Source organism: Lithobates pipiens, unplaced genomic scaffold (assembly GCF_037356315.1).
Source record: "Lithobates pipiens isolate NorthernLeopardFrog02 unplaced genomic scaffold, aLitPip1_a1.2 Scaffold_22, whole genome shotgun sequence".
Classification (NCBI taxonomy): domain Eukaryota; kingdom Metazoa; phylum Chordata; class Amphibia; order Anura; family Ranidae; genus Lithobates; species Lithobates pipiens.
The window spans coordinates 6,883,957-6,902,959 of NW_027507784.1; the positions used below are offsets into that span (position 1 = coordinate 6,883,957).

Sequence of the window (19,003 nt, forward strand, 5' to 3'; positions counted from 1 at the left end):
CAACTATGTTGGTGTCCCTTGGTAATGTTACATTGTATTTTTTAAAATGTAACTGCCGACTCCCAAACTGTCATTTGAAGTAAAACACACAGCCAAGTATTATTCTACACAATTGTTTTATTGTGCATTAAAAAAAGAAAACAAAAAAAATTAGACATGCTATCTGCCAATAGAACTTAACCAAAAAGTACATTCTATGCATCCAAAAATATAGAAAATATACCAAATTAAATCATTATTATTCAACCCCCAAAAAATTTCAAAGCATTAACTCCAAGGCCAATAATAAATAACATGTTATCTCCTCCAGTTCCACAACATGGCTGGTTGACGAACGGCCATTCAGAAACAAACTGAAAAGCGTGAAATGAAAAAGACTAAATGAAAAGGGCGAAATGAAAAAGGACGAAATTAAAAAGGATGAAATGAAAAAGGACGAAATGAAAAAGGACGAAATGAAAAAGGACGAAATGAAAAAGGACGAAATGAAAAAGGACGAAATGAAAAAGGACGAAATGAAAAAGGACGAAATGAAAAAGGACGAAATGAGAAGGGCGAAATGAGAAGGGCGAAATGAGAAGGGAGAAATGAGAAGGGCGAAATGAGAAGGGAGAAATGAGAAGGGCGAAATAAGAAGGGCGAAATGAGAAGGGCGAAATGAGAAGGACGAATTGAAAAGGACGAATTGAAAAGGACGAATTGAAAAGGACGAATTGAAAAGGACGAATTGAAAAGGACGAATTGAAAAGGACGAATTGAAAAGGACGAATTGAAAAGGACGAATTGAAAAGGACGAAATGAAAAGAACGAAATGAAAAGGACGAATTGAAAAGGACGAATTGAAAAGGACGAATTGAAAAGGACGAAATGAAAAGGACGAAATGAAAAGGACGAAATGAAAAGGACGAATTGAAAAGGACGAAATGAAAAGGACGAAATGAAAAAGACGAATTGAAAAAGACGAATTGAAAAGGGCGAAATGAGAAGGGCGAAATGAGAAGGGCGAAATGAGAAGGGCGAAATGAAAAGGGCGAAATGAAAAGGGCGAAATGAAAAGGGCGAAATGAAAAGGACGAAATGAAAAAGGACGAAGGAACTGAAAAACCATGTAGTACCTCACTACGTTTGTAATTGTTGGCCAACAATTGTGTGGCCGTGTGTATGCAAGACCAAGTTTGGGCCAACGTCCTTCGGACAAAAGTCTGCGGTTTTGTCGGCCGACAATCCGATCGTGTGTACGAGGCATAAGTTTCCACTTTAAAGAACATTCAACATCAGCCGACTCCCCGTATGTACAGAAGATTGGTGATTCCTTCTACTATAAGGCAACACTCAGGATGACAATCAAGATAATCAATAAAATGACAACAAGTCCACCGATTATGAAAAACACCGCCTGTAAGGCAAAAAATAAAATACATAAATACTTTTGTAGTTTTGAAATAAACAAACAAAAAAGAATTGATATCTCATTATGTAACCTGTTCCTGTATCATAGTTCTAGTCTAATCTGTAAAGACCTCCACCTTCCATAGAGAGATCCACCATTGTGCTCATTGGGCACTAAAATAGATCCCTATAATGTGACCACTCTTCATAAAAGTGATAGGCCGCGTACACACGCGGGGACTGTTCGGCCAACTTTGTCCGCTGTTTCGGCGGACAGTCCGCCCGTGTGTGGGCTTTCAGCGGACAGTTTCAGCGAACAGTCCGCTGAACAAGGTTTTTCGGAATTTCCGAAAAACTGTCCGCTGAAACTTTGTTTCAGCGAACAGTCCCCTCGTGTGTAGGCTTGTTCGACAAACAAAGTTCCGCGCATGCTCAGAAAGGATTTACACGCCGAAAGTTATAATGCAGTGTATAGGACGTCGTATTTTTCGTCCCGTCGTACGTGCCGTTCACGTCATCGCGCACGGTTTCAGCAAACTGTTCGTACGTCGTGTGTGGCCATGTCCGTCCATGCTAATTTTGAGCGGACTGTTTGCCGAAACTGTTTGACGGACAAAGTTTGGCGAACAGTCCCCGCGTGTGTACGCGGCCATAGAGTATAAAAGCAGTGTGGGGGGTGGGAATGGGAGGATGTGATTGGCTGGGAATTGCTCACTGAGAGGAAGTGAAAGAAAACTTATCCGGGTCTTCAGTCATATCTAGCAGTAAACTCATTGGATAGAAGGGGATTCCTGCTTCAGTCTATAGTGATCAGTCTGCTTGCTGAATAAAGGGACTGTCAATAGGGGGTCAAGACTGCCGGATCGCTTTTCATTGTGTGGTACAGGAGCCAAGCAGAGTTTATGAATGGAAATACCGTCCTGTCACCATGAGCCTAGCATCGGGCTCATGGCTGTTGCACAGCTCTCATTTGCTTCAATGGGTCACAAGGGGTATTGTTTTTAATGCCACAGCAGGCAATAGATCCTGTAGATAGATAGATACACTATATTACCAAAAGTATTGGGACGACTGCCTTTACATACACATGAACTTTCATGGCATCCCAGTCTTAGTCCGTAGGGTTCAATATTGAGTTGGCCCTCCCTTTGCAGCACAGTTGGCCTCAGATTTATACCTCAAAATCTCCCTGAAGAAGTGGTTTTATCCCATGAAACGCGTCGAGTCACAACTGTATAAGGACCCCCCATATACTCTATATTGTCCAAATTTTTGGGATGCCTGCCTTTACACATACATGTACTTTTAATGGCATCCCAGTCTTAGTCCGTAGGTGAGTTGGCCCACCCTTTGCAGATATAACAGCTTCAACTCTTCTGGGAAGGCCGTCCACAAGGTTTAGGAGGGTGTCTATGGGAGTGGTTGCCATTTCTATGGGAGTGGTTGACCATTCCTCCAAAAGCGAACTTGTGAGGTCAGGCACTGATGTTGGACAAGAAGTCCTGGCTCAAATTCATTTCAAATGTGTTCTATCAGATTGAGGTCAGGCCAGTCAAGTTCCTCCACCCCAAACTCGCTTATCCATGTCTTTATGGACCTTGCTTTGTACACTGGTGCGCAGTCATGTTGGAACAGGAAGGGGCCGTCCTTAAACTCTTCCCACAAAGTTGGGAGGATGAAATTGTCCAAAATGTCTTGGTATGCCGACGCCTTAATAGTTCCCTTCACTGGAACTAAGGGGCCCAACCCCTGAAAAACAACCCCCCCACACCATAATCCCCCATCCACCAAATGATTTGGACCAGTGCCCAAACCAAGGTCCATAAAGATATGGATGAACGAGTTTAGGGTGGAAGAACTTGACTGGCCTGAACAGAATCCTGACCTCAACCCTTGTGGAGAGCCTGCCCAGAAGAGTTGAAGCTGCAAAGGGTGGGCCAACTTAATAGATAGGATCTTATGTTCTGAATTAGTATAGTAGTAGTAGTAGTAGTATAGTAGAGTATATGGCTCACCTTGTCACTGAGATTTTTGCAGCAGGTAAGTGATGTCTAATTTTTGAAAAAAAAACAAGAAAAAAAATGACAAGTTATAGATGTTCCATATGAGTGTCAAATAAGATGTATCTCCATTCTCTTCTCTGTTATATGAGGACAGGAATATAGAACCTCCTGACTTCCCTTTGCCTTTTACATCCTGTATGGCGGCCTTGTGTGTTGCATTTTTTTTTTTTTTTACTTTATTTACCATAACCAGTATTGTCATAAGGTTAGTTTTCTGTTATTTCTGGCCAGTCTTGGGGTATTTCCATTTCTATTCCCCTATCATCATATTACCTTTTTGTTATTTACCCCAAGTGTTTGGATTTATGTTAAAAAGTGTGCGGCTTGCCCACTCACCCCGCGGCTCCGAGTCTTCTGTCCTCTACTGCGTGGCTGAAAAATAAAATATATATTTTTTTTTATTAAAAATGGGCATACATGTATTTAACGGTTTTCTGTATTATTTTACTCTCATATATGTATTTTCCTTTTTAAGCAAAAGAAGCCTCGCCATAGCACAGCGATCACTTACCTGATCATCGTCTTCAGGAATATGTCCGTCGCCATGAAGGGGGGCGTGAGTCTGTCATATAAAGACGCACACAAAGAATTAACTTCATTTTACTGAAGCAAAAAAAATAAAAAATGTTTTTCTACATCCTAAAGTTAGATTTCAATCAAAACAAAGTACTTTGGGACAACCATGACTATCCAGGGCTGGCTTTACCATGATGGTAAGTGTGGGTTGGAGAGAGACTAGGGTGCCGGGATAAGAGCACCAAGAGGAGAGTCAACTCTCCTCTGACTCCTCCCCACCCCAATACAAGAATGTTTTTACTTGAAACAATATGTTTTTATTTATTTTTACATGCTTAAATTCTATGGGACCCGTGTCTGTGCATGACCCCCCTCCCCCCCCACACACACACACACACATATGCACAGAGCAGCAGGCACATACTGTATGTCAAACACAAGGCCCGCCAGGCTTTGGCATGAGGCCCTCACACCCAATTCTGGAACATAGATGAACTTCATTCCACCACCTTCAGCTCTCACCCTCTGCTCCCCGCTGCCACTTGTAAACAAAGAAGCCTCCAGGGTTTACAAGGGACAGATCTCCCGAATCTGAGGGAGAGAACGATCTCCCTGCAAGGCAAGGTAGAGCCGCCTACACAGGGAGATACTAGAACAGGGCAAGGTAAAAGAGAGAGAGATGCAAGGAAGTTTTGGTGAGGGGTGGCTGAGGGGTCAGTTGTGGTTGCACACTGTGCATAACACACCCCTGAACCCTGCACTCTGTTCGTAGCACACCCGTGAGCCCTGCACTCTGTACGTAGCACAACCCTGAACTGTACATAGCACACCTCGGAATCCTGCACTCTGTACGTAGCACACCCCTGAACCCTGCACTCTGCACATAGCACTCCCTGACCCCTGCACAATGTACATAGAACACCCCTGAACCCTGCACGTAGCATGCCCCTGAACCCTGCACTCTGTAAGTAGCACAACCCTGAACCCTGCACTCTGCACATAGCACTCCCTGACCCCTGCACAATGTACATAGAACACCCCTGAACCCTGCACATAGCACACCCCTGAACCCTGCACTCTGTACGTAGAACACCCCTGAACCCTGCACACAGCACACCCCTGAAGCCTGCACTCTGTACGTAGCACACCCCTGAAGCCTGCACTCTGTACGTAGCACACCCATGAATCCTGCACCCTGTATTAACACAACCCTGAACTGTACATAGCACACTTCAGAATCCTGTACTCTGTACGTAGCACACCCCTGACTCCTGCACTCTGTACGTAGCGCAACCCTGAACTGTACACAGCAGACCTCAGAATCCTGCACTCTGTACGTAGCACACCCCTGAACCCTGCACTCTGTATGTATCACAACCCTGAATCCTGATCTCTGTTAATAGCATAACCCTGAATCCTGCACTCTGTATGTAGCACAACCCTGAACTCCGTATGTAGCACTCTGTACGTAGCACATCCCTGAACCCTGCACTCTGTACGTAGCACATCCCTGAACCCTGCACTCTGTACGTAGCACATCCCTGAACCCTGCACTCTGTACGTAGCACATCCCTGAACCCTGCACTCTGTACGTAGTACATTCCTGAATCCTGCACTCTGTACATAGCACAACCCTGAACTGTACGTAGCACACCCCTGAACCCCTCACTCTGTACGTAGCACACCCCTGAACCTCTCACTCTGTACATAGCACAACCCTGAACTGTACGTAGCACACCCCTGAACCCCTCACTCTGTACATAGCACAACCCTGAACTGTACGTAGCACATCCCTGAACCCCTCACTCTGTACGTAGCACACCCCTGAACCTCTCACTCTGTACATAACACAACTCTGAACTGTACGTAGCACATCCCTGAACCCTGCACTCTGTACATAATGCCCTCCTGAACCCTGAACTTTATACGTAGGGGAACTTCTGGCTCTACACTCTGTAGATAACGCACTCCTGGACCCTGAACTCTGTATGTAGTGCACCTCAGACACAACCAGCCCTTTGAGGGCAACCATACTGCTGGTGCGGCCTGCAATGAATTTGAGTATGCATACACAGGGCGTGCATGTGATTCTGTGCATGTGCAAACATGCCATAGGGCTCTGACCCACAGTCTGTCTGTGTATGTGCGAGATGTTGGACCAAGTTGGTGGCCTGGGATAACAATAACAAAGAAAAAAGTTGGGTGTCAGGAAGGACAACACTGGACTCCAGACTAGTAAGCATATTTTTTATTTAGATATAGTAACAATTCGCTACGTAATAAAAAATGTAGCTAGTTTTGAGTGAAGTTCCCCTTTAATTTGGTTGTGTTTTCTATCGTCATGTGTACATGCGTGACTAAAATCAGTGAGAGAAGAGTAGGTGGGGGGTTGTGTAGTGAGGATGTTTAGAGGAGTCAGAAGACTTACTAGAGTTCAGGAAACATGAATCCAACCCTCTTTTCTCTTGCGTGATGGTCTGTACAGTGTAAAATTAGTAGTGCAATTAAAGCAGAGCCCATTAGTCCTTCAATAGGATATGGTTTTACTATAAAAATAAAGTCATGGTGGGCAGAGCTTTTAAAAAAGCTGTCAAATCTTTGGTGTGCCTAGACCAGTGATTCTCAACCAGGGTTCCTCCAGAGGTTGTAGGGGTTCCTTCAGCATTGGGCCATTTCTGCCTCTCGGATAAGTTCCCACCGACACCATTGATCTTTTTAGCTATCCGTAAGGAGGTAATTCTTCCCAATGACCACAAGTGTGAGGACCATTCTTCCCAATGACCACAAGTGTAAGGACCATTCTTCCCAATGACCACAAGTGTAAGGACCATTCTTCCCAATTACCACAAGTGTCAGGACCATTGTTCCCAATGACCACAAGTGTAAGGACCATTCTTCCCACTGACCGCAAGTGTGAGGACCATTCTTCCCAATGACCACAAGTGTAAGGACCGTTCTTCCCAATGACCACAAGTGTAAGGACCGTTCTTCCCAATGACCACAAGTGTCAGGACCATTGTTCCCAATGACCACAAGTGTAAGGACCATTCTTCCCAATGACCACAAGTGTGAGGACCATTCTTCCCACTGACCGCAAGTGTAAGGACCATTCTTCCCAATGACCACAAGTGTGAGGACCATTCTTCCCAATGACCACAAGTGTAAGGACCATTCTTCCCAATGACCACAAGTGTGAGGACCATTCTTCCCAATGACCACAAGTGTGAGGACCATTCTTCCCAATGACCACAAGTGTAAGGACCATTCTTCCCAATGACCACAAGTGTGAGGACCATTCTTCCTACTGACCACAAGTGTAAGGACCATTCTTCCCACTGACCACAAGTGTGAGGACCATTCTTCCCACTGACCACAAGTGTGAGGACCATTCTTCCCAATGACCACAAGTGTGAGGACCATTCTTCCTACTGACCACAAGTGTGAGGACCATTCTTCCCAATGACCACAAGTGTGAGGACCATTCTTCCCAATGACCACAAGTGTGAGGACCATTCTTCCTACTGACCACAAGTGTGAGGACCATTCTTCCCAATGACCACAAGTGTGAGGACCATTCTTCCTACTGACCACAAGTGTAAGGACCATTCTTCCCACTGACCATCACACTAATGTATCATGAGTTGTAGATTTCTCATTTTTAGCAGGGGGTTCCCCGAGACCAGAGAACTATTTCAAGGGTTCCTCTGTGTTGAAAAGGTTGAGAAAGGCTGGTCTAGACCAACCTGTTGTCTAAATATGGCCCTGATATGGATCATCTAAATAACATAATCACAAAAAAAAAAAAAAAATAAAAGAAGGGTTGTCTTACCTCTTCATGTATAGCTAGAATAAAGAAAAGAAAGCACTGTAAGAAGAGATATGTATATAGATTAAATAAGAAGTATGGGGTACTGGTATATAAAAAAGAAAAGAAAAGTATATTCAACTAGGTGGATTCAGCATTGATCCAATTGTCCCCTGCTGCCTCTGCACTGAGAATTGAGTGTTCAAAGACTACTAATCGCTCAGTTCTCCCCTCCACTCTTAGCAGAGAGGGGTGACCATCAGTCACCAGCTCTCTGCTCTGCCCCTCCAGCACTCGGTTGGCTCAGTCTTAGCCCTTGTACACACGGTCGGAGATTCCGACAACCAAATCCGTCGGATTTTGTCCGTCGGATCTTGTCCGAACCTGTTGCATACACACGGTCGGACAAAGTTGTCGAAAAATTCGACCTTTCAGAACACGATGACGTAATTTTGTTACGACTGGACTACGTTCAGGCTAGTAGCCAATAGCTTTGATGTAGGAATTTGATCTGAGCGTGCGTGGCACTTTGTCCGATCGGAATTCTCTACACATGATCGGAGTATGTCCGATCGGAGCATTTTGTCGGAAAATATTTCCAGCAAGTTGTAAAATTTGGTCCGACGGATATTCCGACGGAAACAGTCCGATGCAGACCACACACAGTCAGATTATCCGACAAAACGGTCCGATAGGACACATTCCGACGGAATCTCCGACCGTGTGTACAAGGGCTTACAGCAGTGCTGCCGCTCCAGGCATCTGCGTGGTGAAAAGTCAGGACTGGACGTAGCCCACTGTCGGCTAAAAACGGGTTACGGGACTGCAGAACGAACTGCCCTCCTGTGATCCATAGGAGAAATAAGGCCAACAAATCTTTGCCCATACTTCTCTTTTAAAGAATGCATTCAGATCAAATGATCATTTGCATTATGTGGTCTCCAGGCAGCAGTCAGGCTGCATACAGCAAAAATGTTTCCTCCATAGTGCACGTGCCCAAGTTGATGTTAGCAATGCTTCTGCCAGATGCAACATCTCAACATATCACTTTGATACCGGGGTTGATGTGAGCTAGTGAGGTGTTTGCCACCTACCACATGGTCACTTCTCCCTGAGAGTAGGCCCTGGGAGGATGGTGTGTTTAACGGTCTCTCTCCAATGGGCTTTGGACCTAGAAGGTTGTGTGCAGAATGATTTTCCTTTTCTAGGAGGCCCCTAAAGATGCTAGTAAGTGCTGAAAGTGAAGTGATTGGCCTTGGAGAACACAACTGTGGCTATCCCCCACAAGAGCAGTCATGAGGGACTGGTTGAGAGAGATGTTCATAGAAGAACCTCTCGCCTATAATGCCTTAGGCCTCATGCACACGAGACGCAGTTAAACGCGTGTTCAGATGCAGTTGGACACTTTTTTCAACTGCTCCTGAACTCATTCAATGTTATCCTATCCAAGTGACCCCGAGATAGGGGGCCCCAAAGTCGGGTCGCAAAATGTCATGCACTTTTCTGCATCAGAGATACATGGCCCCAAAGTCAACTGTGACCATCTGCGGCAATGTAATTTGGTCATTAGGGTTGGGTGTTATGGTAAGTGGTTATCCGTTAGGGTTATTGTTTAGGATGAAGGGTTGGATTAGGGTTAGGGTTGTTTAGGGTTAGGGTTAGTGTAAGGGATAGTGTTAGCTGTTAGTGTTAGGGGTTAGGGTTAGTGGTTGGGGTTAGGGTTGGGATGAATGGTTAGGTTTAGGATTCTGGATATTTTAATAAGGCATTAAAAAATATTATACTACCACATACAGCAGCAAAGAATTAAAATATATTAATCAGTACATATTTCACGATAAAAATATATTAAAAAATTGGCCAAATAAATTTAAAACAATTATAAAAAATCTAATTAACGTAGATTTGCTTTTAAATAAAACAATTTTAAAACTAGAAAAAATTAATAAAAGCATATATTCAGATTAAAAAATAAATAATTAACTATTTTAATATTGTTTTATATTAGAAATAATGAAAACATGTTAAAAATTGCCACAAGAAAAATTTAGATATTTAAAAAAAATTGGATAATTTGCTATAAATAGACATTATTAAAAAAAAAATAAAGGACAGATATGGGATGGGATCCATTTCAAAATATACTGTATATACTCGAGTATAAGCCGAGATTTTCAGCCCCTTTTTTAGGGCTGAAAGTGCCCCCCTCGGCTTATACTCGAGTCACCGCTGTCTGCCTACCCGATCAGCGTGTCGTGCAGACAGACGGCGGCCATTCCACTATTCAAAAGCCGCGCCTCCCTGTCTGTGATAGGCGGAACACTCAATTTCCCAGCAGTCAGTGGTCCGCCTATCATGGACATCCGCTCATCCTCATACTACGGACGAGGATGAGAGGATGTCCGTGATAGGCGGAACACTGACTGCTGGGAAATTGAGTGTTCCGCCTATCATAGACGGAGGCGCGGCTTTTGAACAGTGGAATGGCCGCCGTCTGTCACAGACCAAAAGAGGTGCGGCGATCCTGGCATGTTTTTACATGCAGATCGCTGCAGAAGGACAAAGGCACAGGACACAGGTAGGACGGACACACAGGGATGGACGGACACACAGGGATGGACGGACACACAGGGATGGACGGACACACAGGGATGGACATGCATGTCTCACCCTCAGCTTATACACGAGTCAATAAGTTTTCCCATATTTTTTGTGGTAAATTAGGGACCTCGGCTTATATTCGGATCGACCTATACTCGAGTATATACGGTATACCACAGAAAGAGAGGCAAATGCAAGTGTACAACTGCTCTCTATGCTGCTGCTGCTCACTCTGATCAAAATAGCAGAAATAGTTAAAAAAAAAAAAAAACATGCTTTGAGAGCTTGGGAAGGGTCTACATGATGTTATCTTTATAAACGCTTATAAACGCAAACGCGGCTGAACGCGCCTAAACGCATCTAAACGCGGCATGCAAACGCGGCTAAACGCGCGTTTTTAGCTTTTTTCGAGCAGAGTTTTCACCTGTGTCTCGTGTGCATGAGGCCTTAGAAGTCTATGATCAAGATACCAACAGGACCTAAAAAAGTGTCCTCAGATGTACAGACATTTGAAGTTCATATTGAACATCATTTTTCAGGGATCTTTTGTTCCCTTACTTCCTTCCCATTTATATGAAGCATGTTCATCTAGTTCAGGGGTCTCCAAACGTTCTAAACAAAGGGCCAGTTTACTGTCCTTCGGACTTTAGGTGGAAAACTTTTCTGGCATCAGTGGGAGTGAACCATGCCCCATCTTTGGTATCATGGGGAGGAATAGTGCCCCATTGGTGATGTCAGTGGCAGGAATTATGCTCAATTTCTGGAGTCGGAGGGCAAAATAGTGTCTCATATCAGTTGGATGAATAGTGCCCCAAAAAGCCAGATAAAGGCAAGCATAGGGCCGCACCTGGCCACTGGGTGGCAGTTTGGAGACCCCTGATCTAGTGAATGGTGACAATCCATATCTACCCAACTGGAGAAAAAAACAACCCTAAAATGTATGTGAACGGGGCCTCATTGCCATGTAAGTGTGCTAAGGACATTCACATCTGATCTGGTTGCCATCTGATGACCACTGGTAAGAACTACTCTGGCTAAAAAGGGTTACTTCAGAAAACATGTACCGTAAATATGCCAAAATAATAATACATACTAGAAAAGCAGTGTTACCTGGAAAGCCAACGCGTTGGTCCGAGCGTTGTGAGTTGTATAAAGGGCGACTACTGCGATCTGAAATAAAAACAGGGAATAAAATGAAAGGACTAATGGCATGGTGGAAGGAGAGGGTATCTGTCACAAAGGAAAACGTCTGTATTTGATCCTGTCCAATGCTTCAAGCCTACCGGTCTACGATACATGAGATTATTTTTCAGGTCAATACCTATACTCTAGATTATACCCCACCGCAAATTCTTCTGCACCGTTCATCATTAAAATGTACCTCAAATCCCTGGCCGTGCATGTGGTCATCGCCGCAAAATTGTGTATTTTCCGATACACTGGGGCACACCCCCTGCACCACCGCCAATTTCTGAGTAGTTCACCCATCTCCGTAAAATTGGAGAGATGGAGGAACTGATCCAAATTTCACGTGGTTCTCCTTCCAAATTCATGAGTATTTTGATTTGCTGGCTTCATTTCTAAATGACTGATACCTATCACCATCTGATGAACCCCTCCCCTCTCTGACTACCCGCCAGAAGTGCTCAACATTCTTAGATAGTGATACTGTATTTAAAAAAATAATAATAATCTGCTATGATGCTGGAGAGTGGCTCCTTGGCTCTCCCCGAGTCCTATCATCTCATTGCTGACCCATCAACGGGTTCTGACACAACTTGCATTTTTCTTTATTTTCACCCATGAAAATGTTTTATTTATGATGTAACACTTTCGAAACATGAGCTGTACTGAGTGAGTTTTGTAATTGTATTTTCCCCATTATCGGCTATGTACGGGACACCTTTTGCTCTTTACCTGTCTGGTTCTGTTGCATTGTTCTATACTTTATCCTTAAATAAAAAAAATTGGAACAAAAAATAAAATAAAATAAAATAAAAATCCCAGTATTTCTCATACTGGCATTTTATTTTATTATTTTTTTGTTCCAAAAGCCAGTCTATGCCTCCTAGCGGAAGTCAGTCTATGCCCACTGTGGCTTCATACTCACTTCAAGGTATCGGCATCACTCAGATTGAATCTGATTGGGTTTAGCTTCATTGTTTCAAAACTAGTGAAGAGTGATTGGCTTCCTATTACGGCTTCTAAATGAAATGTGTTTGTTTGGAAGCTGGTTGGTGTTGGAGCAAGACTGGAAAGCCTAGATCAGTGATGGCGAACCTTGGCACCCCAGATGTTTTGGAACTACATTTCCCATGAAGCTTATGCACTCTGCAAGGTAGTTGTGCATCATGGGAAATGTAGTTCCAAAACATCTGGGGTGCCGAGGTTCCCCATCACTTGTCTAGATGGATCTTTATTGTTCCCCCCTTGTGTAAAATGGCTCCAAAAAAAATATTGGAGGCGACTTGCATTGTATTTAGTGACTTGCTGGCAGATCCATTGGCTTGGGGGTGGTCAGGTGATCTATGGCTGACCATTATATTAAGCATTGGATGGGGTGGTTCTGGTAGCTGGTATTGGAGGTGAGGTAAGGTTTGTGTTTGTTTGCGGTGAGGGGTGCGGGAGGTTTTGCATTTTTTTTTTCTTCTTCCCTCTTTTTTTTCTTTTCCTCTAGGTGGTTATGGACAGGTCTGCCTCCTTGGGGTTTTGTTATGTATATTTTATGCAATTAAATTGGTGTTGTCATCTTTTGGAGATGGATCTTTATCTGCTATCAACTTGCACAGGGAAGCTTATGTTTTGGTCCTGAAGAAGCAGAAGTACCTCAAGCTAGATGTTGAATGTTAAAGTGATAATAAAGGGGGGTGTGGCCTGCTGCGGACCGGGATGGCTGCCTGAGATCCGAGCTCCGCTCCACGGCCTGGATATCGGCAACACGAAGCGACTCTCCTCTCCCCAGCCCACACCACCGGAGCGGGGAAGGAGCAGGGACGAACGGGGCATGTCGAAATCGCGGTATAATCCGCCCAAACCCCGCCGCTTAACGGATTTTTATCCGACAGCCACCGCTATGCAGAAGGCCCAAGATGGCGCCGACCTCCTCAACACGCCGCACGCTGCCTCCGCGGCCTCGCTGGGCCATCACACTGCACTGCACTCAGCACAGGAGGACGCTCCGGATGCTTGCAGGGACATCATGGACACTCTTCCTCCCCCGGTGGAGCCCCCAGGAGACCTCATGGCTGACAGAAGTAAGAGACTGGCTACCTCCCCAGCACATTCCCCAAACAAAGCTCCCCATGCCAAAAAGCAGCTTTGGTCTGCAGTTGTGGCCGGGACTCACACTTCTCACTCTACCCCCTCATTGGCGGCCATGCCTGCCTCAGACAGCACAGTGTCTGAATCCACATTGAAGAACATGCTTCTTACCTTGCAGCAAGACCTGCACAGGGAGCTACAGATCTCCATTTCCCAGATGCATGACCGCATTGATTGCATTGAGGAACGCACTGACGCTCTTGAAGAAAATCTTCAGGATTACTCTAAAGCACACAACGAAATGCTAGATGTGCAAGACCACCATACGGAAGAACTCCGACACATAAAAATGAAACTGGCCGATTTGGAAGACCGCTCCAGACGAAATAATATCAAATTTAGAGGCATTCCTGAATCGGTCATGCCATGCGACCTGACCCCATACTTGCAACAACTCATCTCGTCCTTACTTCCTCGCCTGACCGCACGAGACATGATCATTAGTGATGGACGAATGTTTCGCCCGGCGGTCGTTTCGCGGCGAATTTCCGACTTTCGCCGTCCGCGGGTTCGAACGCCTTTTTCCGTCGTTCGCCCCGGCGGACTTACGTGTTTAATGTATACAAGAACTTTAACCTTTCGTGACACGTTTATCATGTGTTACAGGACAACCAATTGAGACATGACAGCTCATGGACACTTGGACATTCCCCCTAACCTATAAATACACCCGATCCGGTGGCCATTTTACATTCTTTCTTCTGTCACTGTAGGGAAAGGATCCTGTGTGGAGTAGGGACAGAGAAAACGCTAGCTATTTGGTACACAAAAGTTCTTTTCAGGACTGGTATAGGTGTTAGGTCAGCAGCCTGAGTTTCTTTTGTCAGTTTAGATAAAGGGACAGAGCGCTGTATGCTGCTATTTTAGGGACAGCTCAGCCAGATTAGTCTTTCTTCATCATCATCATCATCATCATCATTAGCTGTTACTATCAGGTCCACAAAAGAGCTGTTCCAGCTAATCGTTCCAGCCTACTCTTTTTTGCCAATTTGTATAGGGACAGGCAGGAAGCAGTGTGTCAGGCAGTGAGGATAATTTTAAAGACTTGCTGTTACTATTAGTTCCACAAAGGTTCTTTTCAGGACTGGTATCAGTGGTACGGTAATAGGCTTGTACACGTATAATATTCTTTCTTCCAAATATAGAAAGAATATTATACTTGACTGCTGCCCTTCTGCTGCAGTCTGCTAATCATTCACAACTCACTTGTTCCACAAAGCTCTTTATCAGGACTGGTAACTTGGTCTGTCTAGGGTGCTACGGTACATAGGCTTGGGTGCGGTACAGTCTGCTGTTCTGTAAGGACCGCTATCGGTCCACAATACATAGGGTTGCCGTGCACTACTGCTGACCGCTGCCCTATACTGCAGCAGTCCTTCAGCGGTATAGGGACTGACGCACAGTCTGCTAAACACTAACACACAACCTGCTTGGTCCACAAAAGTTCTTATAAGGACTGGTAACTTGGTATAGGGTGCTACGGTACATAGGCCTGAGTGCAGTACAGTCTGCTGTTCTGTAAGGACTGCTATCGGTCCACAATACATAGGGTTGCCGTGCACTACTGCTGACCGCTGCCCTATACTGCAGCAGTCCTTCAGCGGTATAGGGACTGACGCACAGTCTGCTAAACACTAATACACAACCTGCTTGGTCCACAAAAGTTCTTATAAGGACTGGTAACTTGGTATAGGGTGCTACGGTACATAGGCCTGAGTGCAGTACAGTCTGCTGTTCTGTAAGGACCGCTATCGGTCCACAATACATAGGGTTGACGTGCACTACTGCTGACCGCTGCCCTATACTGCAGCAGTCCTTCAGCGGTATAGGGACTGACGCACAGTCTGCTAAACACTAACACACAACCTGCTTGGTCCACAAAAGTTCTTATAAGGACTGGTAACTTGGTATAGGGTGCTACGGTACATAGGCCTGAGTGCAGTACAGTCTGCTGTTCTGTAAGGACTGCTATCGGTCCACAATACATAGGGTTGCCGTGCACTACTGCTGACCGCTGCCCTATACTGCAGCAGTCCTTCAGCGGTATAGGGACTGACGCACAGTCTGCTAAACACTAATACACAACCTGCTTGGTCCACAAAAGTTCTTATAAGGACTGGTAACTTGGTATAGGGTGCTACGGTACATAGGCCTGAGTGCAGTACAGTCTGCTGTTCTGTAAGGACCGCTATCGGTCCACAATACATAGGGTTGCCGTGCACTACTGCTGACCGCTGCCCTATACTGCAGCAGTCCTTCATTGGTATAGGGACTGACGTACAGTCTGCTAATCACTAACACACAACCTGCTTGGTCCACAAAAGTTCTTATAAGGACTGGTAACTTGGTATAGGGTGCTACGGTACATAGGCCTGAGTGCGTTACAGTCTGCTGTTCTGTAAGGACCGCTATCGGTCCACAATACATAGGGTTGCCGTGCACTACTGCTGACCGCTGCCCTATACTGCAGCAGTCCTTCATTGGTATAGGGACTGACGTACAGTCTGCTAATCACTAACACACAACCTGCTTGGTCCACAAAAGTTCTTATAAGGACTGGTAACTTGGTATAGGGTGCTACGGTACATAGGCCTGAGTGCGTTACAGTCTGCTGTTCTGTAAGGACCGCTATCGGTCCACAATACATAGGGTTGCCGTGCACTACTGCTGACCGCTGCCCTATACTGCAGCAGTCCTTCAGCGGTATAGGGACTGACGCACAGTCTGCTAAACACTAACACACAACCTGCTTGGTCCACAAAAGTTTTTATAAGGACTGGTAACTTGGTATAGGGTGCTACGGTACATAGGCCTGAGTGCAGTACAGTCTGCTGTTCTGTAAGGACCGCTATCGGTCCACAATACATAGGGTTGACGTGCACTACTGCTGACCGCTGCCCTATACTGCAGCAGTCCTTCAGCGGTATAGGGACTAAGAGTTTTGTCACAGGGTGATTTAAAAAATGACAGGCAGAGGAAGAGGCAGGCCCTTCCGCAGGGGTGGTAGGGGTAGGGCAGGAGCAACAGCCTTGAGCCAAAGTGGGAAGTTGCAGAAGGTGCGTTCAATTACTTTAAAGGACGCACCAGACTTGGTTGAGTGGCTCACTCAGCCTTATTCTTCTGCACCCTCCTCATCCTCTCGATCTGCACCCTCTTCTTCACTCTCTGCTATGTGCACCCCCAAAGACACTACCACCAACAACACCACCACCACCACATACCTTCCGCTTGAGTGCAAATGGGGGCCTTCATGCTCCAGTGTTTTAATAGGGACCCCCGTATAAAAAGCATGAGGGTCAAGGACCAGTACTGGGTGGCAACGTACTTAGATCCCCGGTACAAACACAAAATGGCGGAAATGTTACCGCCGTCGCAGAGGGCTGTCAGAATGCAGCACTTCCAGGCCTTGCTTCGAGAAATGCTGCATTCTGCTTTTGCGTGCGCTGGCAGAGGAGCAATTCCCACTCCCAGAGAAGGATTTGCGGGTACCAATCCAACAGCGCCTGCAAGAAGAGGCCGGTTTGAAGATGTGTTGGTGACTTCGGATATGAGGTCATTCTTTCAGCCGACCCATCGACAGGTGTCATCCGGATCCAGCATCAGGGAACGCCTAGACCGTCAGGTGTCCGACTACATTGGGTTAACGGCCGATGTGGACGCTCTGAGGAGTGATGAACCCCTAGACTACTGGGTGGGCAGGCTTGACCTCTGGCCAGAGCTTGCCCAATTTGCAATCGAACTGTTGGCTTGCCCCTCATCCAGTGTCCTGTCCGAAAGGACGTTCAGCGCAGCAGGGGGGATTGTGACCGATAAGCGTACTCGCCTAGCTCACGACAGTGTTAACTACCTCACATTTCTAAAAATGAATGAGGCATGGATCTCGGAGGAATTCAACACATGTGATCAGTAGACCATGTATATGTCTATAAACAATTTTTGGAATCAAGCACACAGACCTTCTTAATTCATTTGGCTCACTTCCCTGACCCAAAAAAGCACACCGTACTATATGCCCCTACCCTCCTCTTTGAAGAGGTTGAGCGGTGTCATATTTCTACTGGGGCTGCTTATTATGAGGGGTTCCCACCATCCCTGTGCTGTGCTGACTTCCTCCTGGGTGTTCTTATTATGAGGGGCTCCCACCATCCCTGTGCTGTGCTGACTTCCTCCTGGGGGTTCTTATTATGAGGGGATCACACCATCCCTGTGCTGTGCTGACTTCCTCCTGGGGCTGCTTACGGTGCTGCTGTCAGCGCTGTATGTCACGGAGCTGCTGTCAGCGCTGTATGTCACGGAGCTGCTGTCAGCGCTGTATGTCACGGAGCTGCTGTCAGCGCTGTATGTCACGGAGCTGCTGTCAGCGCTGTATGTCACGGAGCTGCTGTCAGCGCTGTATGTCACGGAGCTGCTGTCAGCGCTGTATGTCACGGAGCTGCTGTCAGCGCTGTATGTCACGGTGCTGCTGTCAGCGCTGTATGTCACGGAGCTGCTGTCAGCGCTGTATGTCACGGAGCTGCTGTCAGTGCTGTATGTCACGGAGCTGCTGTCAGCGCTGTATGTCACGGAGCTGCTGTCAGCGCTGTATGTCACGGAGCTGCTGTCAGCGCTGTATGTCACGGTGCTGCTGTCAGCGCTGTATGTCACGGAGCTGCTGTCAGCGCTGTATGTCACGGAGCTGCTGTCAGTGCTGTATGTCACGGAGCTGCTGTCAGCGCTGTATGTCACGGAGCTGCTGTCAGCGCTGTATGTCACGGAGCTGCTGTCAGCGCTGTATGTCACGGTGCTGCTGTCAGCGCTGTATGTCACGGAGCTGCTGTCAGCGCTGTATGTCACGGAGCTGCTGTCAGCGCTGTATGTCACGGAGCTGCTGTCAGCGCTGTATGTCACGGAGCTGCTGTCAGCGCTGTATGTCACGGAGCTGCTGTCAGCGCTGTATGTCACGGTGCTGATGTCAGTGCTCTGTATTACGGTGCTGCTGTCAGTGCTCTGTATCTCCTGCACCCTCTTGTTTGCCTACCCTGGTCCCTGACCTTCCCTCTCCTCCATTGCCTTCATTAGCTCCATAGTCCTGAATTGTCAGAACAATTTCCCAAATAAAAAAAAAAATGCTTGTAGTTATCGATCCCAAATTCACCTCATACATGTATTATGCTATTGTCCAGGTGGTGGGACTACGTGCTACCCCCTAATAATTACCCCGTGGCCGCAAATTCGACCTAAAGGTTTGCGAAATTCGCCTCCCATTGAAGTCAATGGAGCCCGCGGCGAACGGTCGTTTTCGCGAACGTTTGTGTCCGTTCGCGTTTCG

At 46.2% G+C, this 19,003-nt stretch overlaps 1 protein-coding gene across 1 annotated transcript in view; it reads right to left on the reverse strand.

Moving 5' to 3' along the window:
• Positions 1 to 99: 99 nt before the first annotated feature.
• The window catches only part of LOC144000350 (uncharacterized), a 49,639-nt gene continuing 30,735 nt past the window's right edge, over positions 100 to 19,003 (reverse strand). The window contains exons 7-12 of the mRNA XM_077494140.1: positions 11,485 to 11,544; positions 7,798 to 7,811; positions 3,964 to 4,014; positions 3,789 to 3,824; positions 3,405 to 3,440; positions 100 to 1,396 (exon numbers count right to left, since the gene is read on the reverse strand). Coding sequence (XP_077350266.1) covers positions 1,319 to 1,396; positions 3,405 to 3,440; positions 3,789 to 3,824; positions 3,964 to 4,014; positions 7,798 to 7,811; positions 11,485 to 11,544 — 275 coding nt within the window. The 3' untranslated portion in view covers positions 100 to 1,318. The remainder of the gene's footprint in view (positions 1,397 to 3,404; positions 3,441 to 3,788; positions 3,825 to 3,963; positions 4,015 to 7,797; positions 7,812 to 11,484; positions 11,545 to 19,003) is intronic.